Raw genomic sequence first — 10,473 nt, forward strand, 5'->3', positions numbered from 1 at the left:
TGACATTAATCTTAGGCCCAGGTGTTCTGTTTCTACCCTAGGGACTTTGTCAAATGTCAAAAGTGTGAATGATCTTTAAATACGATAGAATCTCGCCGTATGATTAGACGTGACAAGAAATCCAGCCCGAACTTACAGTGATTGGAGAAGAGTTTAATGTTATAGGGAAATTTACCTAAAATAGACTTCGGCAGAATATGGTACGAAGTCTTCTCAACCACTATAAATACCAGTGTATACTTCATGGTGAAGACAAGATGAACTTCCTTGAGCACTATTCCACATATCGCGTCTTCTCATTTCTTTATTCCTAAACACAAAATCCGATCGAAACATCAGAGTGATTACGTCGGAAAAATTCTCGGCACCTTCCAATATCTACTAGTTCGCATAGACCGGTAGTGTTCCATTCGCTCCGGTTCAAGCATGACTAATCTGAAGCTCAAGCTCACCAGACCGGACCCAGGGAAAATTTGGTATCATCAAAAACTTAAAAAGTTATTATGCATAAATTTTAAAAATCATATAATACTTAATACATGTACACAATAATAAAGTCAATATGCACTTTTCAAATGACGAATACTTGTTTTTGTTTTTTCGTTGATTATTTTAAGCTTCATATACATGAAAGATTTATTTATAGTAAAGAATGTTCAATGGGTAGCCGAAATTATTGAACATGCAGCGTCCGTTTATATCTACAATGGAAGCAGTCATTGCAACTTATGTTGTGATGGAAAAGCTGCCGTTTTCACTGCAACCGGCAAGGGACGCTGCATTTTTATAGTAAAGAATGTTCAATGGGTGGCCAAAATTATTAAACCTTCGCTTATCTGCAGTGTCTGCTTACACCTACCGCAAACGCTGCAGCTGAACCCTGTAAATATTGTAGAGCATCACTGCAAATCGTGACACTCACATTATTAATAAAATTATATAATTTTTAAATGTGCAACAGACGCAGCAGCTGGACCATGCAAATATTACAAAATGGCCTCATTCACATTATTGATGAAATTATATATTTTTTAATATTAATAATTAATAATTAAAAAAAAAACCCTATTAGCACAGCTATAGTTTTACTTTTTGAACCGATGGTGTTATTTATCTGATTCCAGCTTTGCTTGTTGTACAGTGCGGAGGGCCAAAGTTCTCTACTTTGAAGGTCAATAATATGATTTGTATTAATCGAGTTCATCTAGATCTTTTTTCTTGTTATTTTCACTCGTTTTGTTTTTTGCCCCGACTGGGTTTGAACTTTTTCTTCAATTTTTTTTATGGGTTTTAGCTAATCTTTCATGTTTTCAGAAAAATAATTGTTTTCAGATTTGATTAAAAATCGGTTCTTGAAGGCAAAGAAAGGGTAGCCTTTTTTAAAAAAAAAAAAATTTGGGGTTTTTTGAAAGTGGAAGAGAGGTTGTTGATCATCATTTCTAATTAATTTTCTGAAATGAGTACGAGTTGTTTTTGGTGATTTTTGGTGGCTTTGTTGGATGAGATTGAATTGGGATCGAGGGTCTGTTTCCCAGTTATAGCGAGGAGGGTGGGTTTTCTGGAGATTATTTTTGGAAGATGGGACTAAGTGGGGATAGTTTAAAGGGGGATTCTTGGAATGCGAAGAAAGGAAAAGAGGCCAAGGAAAAAGATGATTCTGTGGAGTCAGGTTGCTGTATTAAGTTAAAGTTTATTGGTAGCTGTATTTCTTCAAGATCTAAAGTGGATAACTCTATTAGTGGCATCAGCACCCACGGTGATCCATCTCTCTATCTCCTAAATTCAGTGTGCTATTTGTTTGTTGATTTGTTTGTTTGTTTGTTTTTTTTGCATGAACTTCAAGATGATTTCTTTGGGTTATGAGGATTACTTTTTATGTGATTTACTACATTGTTGTTCGGTTGAAGTCTAATTGCATAATAATGCTTTGAATCTTTTCTATCTATAAAATGTCTAATTGCATAATAATGCTTTTAATCTTTTCTATCTGTAAAATGTGCATTGTCTTTGCTCTTATCTTTTGTTTTGCATGTGAACAGAAGGTAAATCTTCATATGGTACCGGCATAGACCGACCAGCTGCCACCGAGATCCCATCCACCGCTACAAGCAATACTGAAAGCAATTCGTCAAGCTTCAAACTGGAAGATGAACTTAAAGTTTCTTCCCGACTGAGAAAATTTACATTTAATGACCTTAAGTTGGCAACAAGAAATTTTCGACCAGAATCACTTCTTGGAGAAGGGGGTTTTGGCTGTGTGTTTAAGGGGTGGATTGAAGAGAATGGCACGGCACCAGTTAAGCCAGGGACCGGGCTTACCGTTGCTGTCAAAACCCTGAATCATGATGGGCTTCAGGGTCACAAAGAATGGATGGTTTGATACATTTGCATTTGATTTTCTTGATTTAGCTTTCCTTTCTGTTTTAGTTTTTGTTCTTGTGCTGGTTCGACTATTCTGAAGTGCGATTTCACATGGCAGGCTGAAGTAAATTATCTTGGGGACCTTGTTCATCCTAATTTAGTTAAATTGATTGGTTACTGTATTGAAGATGATCAGAGGCTTTTAGTTTACGAGTTTATGCCTAGAGGAAGCTTGGAGAATCACCTATTCAGAAGTATGCGGCTAGCTTTATCCCAGTTCATTTTGCATTGAAATTTCCTGGTGTAAAAAAATTTTTGTTCTTTACATGGATGATATTTTAAATGAATCCTCAAAATCTCTGATGTACAATATGATTCATGATATAGTGCGCTGTTGAGCTATTCTAATCACTGTAATTTGCAGGGTCTCTCCCTCTTCCGTGGTCAATCAGGATGAAAATTGCTCTAGGTGCTGCAATGGGTCTTGCTTTTCTTCACGAAGAAGCAGAAAAACCGGTTATATATCGTGATTTTAAGACATCAAACATCCTGTTAGATGCTGTGAGTATTAAATTCTGAATAAACTCTATTCTTCTAAATGTCCTATGTTGCGGTATATGTCCTAATTATTCTAAAATGTCCTATATTTTGTTATTTGCTCTGAACTACTGAACATAAGGATTTTTATTTTATTATCTTAAACCTTCTGCAGGAGTATAATGCCAAACTTTCTGATTTTGGACTAGCTAAAGATGCTCCAGATGAAGGAAAAACTCATGTTTCTACACGTGTGATGGGCACATACGGTTATGCGGCCCCAGAATATGTCATGACAGGTATCTTGTTGTGTCCTTGATTTCAATGTTAGATCGGTGCACTAGAGACTCTTCTGCCAAAAACCAACTGATGGACACGTGATAACTGTTGGCATGAATTTAAAATTTCAACAACAAGAAAAAAAAGTATACAAATGGGTGCGATAATTAATGGAAGAAAGTCTATTTGAAGCAATAAACGGATAAAACACATACTAAGACTTATTTCTTGAGGATTTCATGAACAGCTCACTTATTTCGGACGATCTGTCTCGTTTTTCAGGACATCTTACATCAAAAAGTGATGTGTATAGTTTTGGAGTAGTCCTTCTTGAAATGCTGACAGGAAGAAGATCAATGGACAAAAACCGGCCTAATGGGGAGCATAACCTTGTAGAATGGGCTAGGCCTCATCTTGGTGAAAGGAGACGTTTTTACCGTTTGATAGATCCTCGACTTGAAGGTCATTTCTCAATTAAAGGTGCCCAAAAAGCTGCACACTTGGCTGCTCGTTGCCTTAGCCGAGATTCCAAAGTTAGGCCTCTAATGAGTGAAGTTGTTGAAGCTTTGAAGCCTTTGCCAAACCTCAAAGACATGGCTAGCTCGTCTTACTACTTCCAAACAATGCAAGCGGATCGAGTCGGTTGCAGCCCAAATGGTAAAAATGGTCTCAAAACCCAAGGGTTGGTTTCAAGAAACGGGCAACATCATCCAAGAAGCCTTTCGATACCAAATGGTTCTCTTGCTTCACCATATCATCAGTTTGCCCATAATTCACCAAAACCGAATGGTAAGCCATAAGGTCGGGTTGGTTGGTTAGCTTTGCATTTTCGTCGCCCATTCTTGTTTCCATGAGCATCCAATTTGAAAGGAATTGTTGGCATTTAACTATCGTGTCATATTGGAGGGGGAAAAAATTTCAACTTGGGAAGAATGTTATGTGAATGACGCTGATTAAAGGTTTGCATCAATCCTCGTCACTCTCTCCTGGTCTTGGTAGACTCCCCCTTTCTTGTATGATAACATCACACGGTTTAACAGCTCTGAAGTGCATTTTGATGTTGAAGTTAATCTTCAAGATATCATGTCTGTCGTTGATCAACGTATGTGTGTATCCATTATTTGAAGTGAATTTTTAATATATTCTCGCTCAATTTTTGTGTACATTTGGTTGGTCTCATTGATTGAGAAGCTGTCTCAACTCTATTCCCATGGCTGTATTAATGGTTTGGTCTATCTTGTTACGATAAATTCTCGTCAGGAAACATATATTGTTGGATTATGTAATCCATGTATGGTTTATTCAAGATTTTCGTAGGTTTTGATGAATACAAAGATGTTGAACATGATTCTTGGAAAGAAACGTGACTTGTAAACATAGGAATACACAATAGTTTCAGTATGCTCGTGACTGTATGGCTATGCAACAAATAGCATTCGATCACCCTCGTTCACCAAGTGTGACTGAGCTATGTGGCCACCTTGCTGTGCACAGCCGCGCCAAGCCATCTGAGTCTTGTCTACCGCGCTAGCCCAGCTGAGCACCAACAGGCCACAACCCGGCTGTCGATCTGTTTGCAACCAGCTCGGCCTTTTGCCCTTGTGTCAGCTAATGGCGAAAGATCAGCCACTGGCTGGATCTCTCACCATCCTTTATACCGATCCTGCGATAAAGGAAGTGCCTTAATCCAGATTGAACGGGTTCAAATGAATTGGAGCCAGGTCCATGTCTGACGCGGCTAATCTACACCGATACCCAACTGACTCGTTCCGTTGTGTGTGTGTGTGTGTTTTAAAAGGAGGGACCCCGCCATTTGTGTGTTTTTTGAACTGTTCCTTGATGACTGAGCTATGATTTTCTAACACCACATACCCACAGCAGGCCTTGGAGGTGGTGACAGAATAAGCCCATTTTTTGTTTCGGTTTTTGTTTTTATTTTGAGTAAAACATAGATTATATTTCACTTAACAACCAAGAAGGTTATGTTTCACATAAGGGCTTAAAAATAAAGAACAATACTTTCAATATTACTCTAAGGTTGCGTTTGGTTGGGGTGATTAAATAATGAAATGATTAAGAGAGAATTTATAAAAAAAATGATTGAATTAAATAATGATAAAATATTATTATGTTTTGTATGATTTTAAAGAATGAGATAAATAATAATCTTTTGATGAATTGACAAAATTGTCTTTTAAGTTTTGTGGCGGTGGTCGGTCGACGGTGGCTGGCCGGAAGCGACGACGGCTGTCCGGCAATTGGCCGGCGGTCGGCCGACTGTCGGCAGGGGTGGGCGGCGGTGGCTGCTGCGGTCGGCGGCGGTGGCCGATGTCGGCGTCGGTGGCGGTCGGGCGGCGGTCGGCGGTCGGCGGTCAAGCGGAAGGTCGGTGTAGGGAAGTGGTGGTGAGTTTGGATTTAGGAGAAGGGTAAAATTGAAAAAATATGATGAATTAAGAGTGAGATAAATAATCCTAGAGGTGAGGAGTGATTATTTTATCACACCTAATATAACATAATCATTCATTGGAGGGATTGATTTAGTTAAATAAAAAACGTACAAACGGATTGATTAGGTAAGTTTATTCAAACCAAATGGGGCTTAAAAGTTTCCTATTAAAAAGTCATGTTTTAGAGAGAGAATTCTCTCCCTTGTTTCCTTGCAGGATGGAACGATGACTCCTTGGGTTCGCGGCTTTTGCTTCTACTGATTCTCTTAAATTACGATTGCAACCATCTTCATCTCTGGTGGTTCATTTGTCTATCAGATTGTGCACTACAGTATTCGCGCGTCTAGCTCTACTGTGGAGTTTCTTCTTCGCGATTCTGATTTTACTGTCGGAACTGTGTGAGCATCTTCGTCACTTGGAATCTTCTTATCCTTGCTGAGAAATCAGTGATTTGCACTCTTGCTAACACATTATCCAGTGGAGTTGATTATTGAATACTATTGCATTCTACATGTTCGACCTTCGGCCACAATGAGTAACAAAAGTTCTGGCGGTAAAACTGAGAATAGACTTCCACTTCATAATAAGCACATGAAAGCTCCAAATGGTAATAACAAAGTTTCTGAGCAACTTCATGGGAAGATTGATGTTACAGTGGGTACAGAATCAACTCATGGATCTCGAAATGCTTCGAATATTCAGGCTGGGCAAGTAAGTATTGAAAATCTGCCTATTCATGCTGAAGGCACTAGCAGGAATCATATCGATAACAACAAAGTTGTGGATGCGCCGATTGATACAAATTGTAACAGCCATCAAGACAAACCAGACATGCCAGGCAAGAAGGCTAGGGTTCCTTATGCTAGCTTATTTAAAAACAATAGAATGGCAAACGCAGATTACAAACTTCAATTTATGGACACTGGTAATGGTAAGTTGAAGTTTGGGTTGGAGGACATTGACTCTATTGAAAACACGTATGGTATATGCTTACTTGGGTATGTCATTAGTGGTAAACCGCCTACTGCAGCCTTATTTGATCTTGTAAGGCGATGGGGGTCTGATAGACGATTCCAAACTCATGAAAGTGGTTGGATTGTATTCACATTTCCTAATGTTGAAGCCAGAGATCAAGTACTACGTGGAGGAACTTACATGGTATTCGGGTACCATCTTTTTCTTAAAGAGATGCCGAGATGTTTCAGATTTAGAGAAGAGGATATGAATACATTGCCAGCGTGGGTCCCAAATTCATGGTTTACCCCCGGATTGTTGGAAGTTGGCCGCGCGGGTGGGTAATCCAATCCACATGGATATGCTTACACATGAGCGTAAAAGGGTGAAATATGCTAGAGCGTTGATTGAAATTGAAGCTTCAAAACCAAAGATCACTGAAATGGAAGTTGAACTACCGATTGGAGATGTTGCAATCAAATTCGAATATGAACAGGACTTCAAGCTCTGCTCAATTTGTCACAAGGTTGGTCACTTGAAAAATGATTGCATTCATCAAAAACAGAATGAAACTGTTGTTGAGGATATCAATACTACTAACAATTCAAAACGCAACCATTCTCGGAGTGTGGCTTCGCGGCCAGGTGCATCAAGGGGTCGTTCAAGGGTTGGCAAAACATATAAATTTGCACCGTCTCGCCCCAGTTCCAACGCTCCTGCAAATGTTGCTGTTGAGAAGAAACTGAGAGTGACAGAAGAGGTTCCTGCTCTTGAGATGGTAACAGTGTCTGAGCCTTTTCAGGAATCAGGGGATAGAATCGAAACCTCTGAGAAAATAGATAAGGGGAAGTCAATAGTGGCCTGTGAGGACATGGCTTTGCCCAGTACTAGTTGTATTGCTGGACTTGACGCGGAGGGATTTAAAGTAGTCTCCAACAAGAAGAAACAAAAGAAGAAACTGAAGAATAAGATGGATGAGCAGAATCGCGGAACCAATAAGGAAATGACAGTCTTTTTTGGGGATATGGAAGATACTAGCTCTTGCAATACAGAATATGTGGACTTGAACAATATCAACAACTCGGCTAGATACTTTGGAAATCAAGATATGGGGCCGCAACCCACAATTGCCTCTGGTTATAAACGAAGCTGCCATGCTGGAATATTAGAGGCTTTCACAAGCCTCTAAAACAAAAGAGTGCCCAATACATTATGGACACTCGCAAAATTGATATATTTGGTATTTTGGAGTCCAAGGAGAAAGCACTTCGATTCCAGGGTATGAGAGTTTTTCATAATTTTATGCTCAATGATAAGGGTCGAATTATGGTTTTCTGGAACCCTTCATTGGTGAATTTAGACTTAATTGATATGACTGATCAGGCTGTCCATGACCCGATTTAATCATACGTTATTTAGCGATAATTAAAATTAATTATTTTAAATTGAAAAAAATTCAGCCAAATAATTAAATAGTGTGTTTAAAGTATGTATTAGAAAATATCGGTTTATAGAAGATATTAAAATGCATATCTAAATTTTAAAGCAGTGAAATAAAATAGATCGAGTCAAATTCCGAACTAACATGTACATAAAATATTAATAAATATATAATATATATATATATATATAAAATAATAATCATAATCATCCTCAAATTTCTTGGAAACCGCGCCATTCACCCGTAGCTTCTGTTATTCATTTTATCACAATTTTTGTCCGCTTTGATTGACCGTATCTCCGTCACCGGTCGCCGAAAAATTCAAGTAAATATACGGTTGGAAAGCTCTCGACATAAGCTTTCCGTTGATACCACTCTTGTTAGGTAAAATCGTGATTCCTGAAAACCCGTCGAAAAACGCCACCGGCTTAACCGCTGAAATTGCCGACTTCCGCCGCTCAAAACTAAAAATTGATTGAGGGGTTTTGTTCCTTATGTCATAAGCTTTATTTCGGTACTACTTTTGCAAATTTTCGAGAACTCCATGTTTTCTGCGTAATTCCGGTCATCTTCTCCGGCGAGTTTGCCGCCTGTTGCCGGTTAGCTTCGGTTTAGGCTCGATTTTAGCCACTGTTGTTCGGATTACAAGCTGCCTCGGTGCGAATTGTTGCCTACGTGAATTTAAATCAATTTCGACTCAAATAATGTATCATTATTGATTAATTATTAGGTTATTGTTGTAGGTTCCGGAATTGTGCGAGTTGGAGGTATACTCTGGTGAACCTAGAATTTATCGCAGTCGCTTGAATATTAGTTTAGTTTCATTTAAGCTAAAAAGAATATTTAGCGACGAATTAAAATAGAAATAATTGATTTAGACATTTTAGTCGAATATTGGAATTCTAGGAATTTAAAATGCCTAAATTATTGAAATTAGATTTTTAGTGAATTTAAATGGTTCTGGAATTTTTTATATGATAATAAGACAATTTAAATTAATATTCAGGTGATTTGTCTGAGTTGGCAATTCCAGGACTTTCTTGAGGATTTAAATTACTGATAAATTAGTTGAGGTACGTAGAAATCAGTTATTTTCACGATGTCTGACATAGGCATCTGATGATCCTGTGTATGATTTATTTGCTATTGGTTGATTTATGTGTTATTATATGCTGACTCGCATATTATCAATTGGTAATTGATGTGCAAAATAAATAAAATATTTCTTTTGTTCACGCACATTTTATTTTAGTTAGACACATCAATACCACTGAACATATCATATTGAACTTATCTGTTATTGAGATCCAGTTATATTCCGGTTGAGATCCATTATATATGTATGATATGATATGGTGTCTTTGAGATGTTTGGTTACCTTGATTCGGTCTGGCTTAGGTAGTTGCTGGCTTCGAGGCTGGGCCATATCCCAGGCACGGTCCGCTGAGTCGTGGACCAGCTCGAGCATATATGTATGATTTTTGATATCGATCATTTGACTCCTGATATCCTGATATCTTGCACATATTCATGCATTGCATTCATGCATGGCATCATTGCATTTCTATGTCATATATCGTGGTTTCTTGATGTCTCGTACTGGGGTTGCTGACCCCCGAGAGGGGGCTGTCGTGTCTTTTGTGTGTGGACATGACAGGTGGTACAGGTGGTTCGACCTCAGGCGCTCGACAGGAAGCCTCAGGAAGTACCACAGCTCCTTGAGAGTAGACTCAGTTGTATTTAGGTATTGTGTGGTGTTGCTGTCTCCCAGATACTATATGTATATATTTGGAGGATTGTATTACGGTATTAGCGAGCCTTGTCGGCTCTATGATATTTTGGTTTGGATATGTCATGATCGTGTCTGGCTGACACATGTGTATGTTGTTGTGTTTATTGAGGGCATATGTTGTTTATTTTGAGTATTTGATTTTCTGGTATGTCTTATTTACGGGAAGGTCATGCAGAAATTTTTATAGGCCCAAACGCAAATTTTTAACTCACTTTTCCGCTGTTTACTGATTAATCAAGATTGCATGTTAATAAATCGTGATTAGGATAACGGGCCCTCACAGTCCATGTTCGGGTAATCTGTCTTCGAACAAAATTTACTTTCTTTGCTTCATTTGTGTATGGTTTCAATACGATTCGCCAGAGGAGAATGTTATGGGATGAACTTAAAGCTTTTAGTGTTAACTGTCAAGTGCCGTGGATGCTAGTGGGAGATTTCAATAATGTGTTGTCTCCGGATGAGAAGAAAGGAGGGCTGAAGGTAAAAAAATTATGAGATTAAAGACTTTGACGAATGTATCAATTCCATTGATCTAATGGACCTCCGATATATTGGGTGCTTTTATACGTGGATGAGCCTTCGAGTTTGTAGCAAACTTGACCGAGTTCTTGTTGACAATCGTTGGATTACTTCCAATGTTGAAGGGGTGGCTAAATTTATAG

General features: G+C 38.5%; 2 protein-coding genes across 3 annotated transcripts; both read left to right on the top strand.

Annotated features, from left to right (window-relative positions):
- The first annotated feature begins 1,099 nt into the window (after positions 1-1,099).
- On the top strand, positions 1,100-4,463 carry LOC142520111 (serine/threonine-protein kinase PBL34-like). The gene is made up of 6 exons (XM_075623089.1): positions 1,100-1,756; positions 2,040-2,374; positions 2,480-2,615; positions 2,786-2,922; positions 3,074-3,197; positions 3,460-4,463. The coding sequence occupies exons 1-6, from the start codon at positions 1,579-1,581 to the stop codon at positions 3,975-3,977; spliced, it is 1,428 nt and encodes a 475-aa protein (XP_075479204.1). The 5' UTR covers positions 1,100-1,578; the 3' UTR covers positions 3,978-4,463.
- Positions 4,464-5,777: 1,314 nt separating this feature from the next.
- LOC142521125 (uncharacterized) lies at positions 5,778-9,935 on the top strand. 2 transcript variants are annotated; one of them, XM_075624330.1, is made up of 3 exons: positions 5,778-7,857; positions 9,026-9,092; positions 9,677-9,935. In XM_075624330.1, the coding sequence occupies exon 1, from the start codon at positions 6,934-6,936 to the stop codon at positions 7,765-7,767; it is 834 nt and encodes a 277-aa protein (XP_075480445.1). In that variant the 5' UTR covers positions 5,778-6,933; the 3' UTR covers positions 7,768-7,857; positions 9,026-9,092; positions 9,677-9,935. The 2 variants fall into 2 exon arrangements, with proteins under 2 accessions (XP_075480445.1, XP_075480446.1); XM_075624331.1 differs by lacking the exon at positions 9,026-9,092.
- Positions 9,936-10,473: the final 538 nt, after the last annotated feature.

This window comes from Primulina tabacum, chromosome 12 (genome assembly GCF_025594145.1).
Source record: "Primulina tabacum isolate GXHZ01 chromosome 12, ASM2559414v2, whole genome shotgun sequence".
NCBI classification, from domain to species: domain Eukaryota; kingdom Viridiplantae; phylum Streptophyta; class Magnoliopsida; order Lamiales; family Gesneriaceae; genus Primulina; species Primulina tabacum.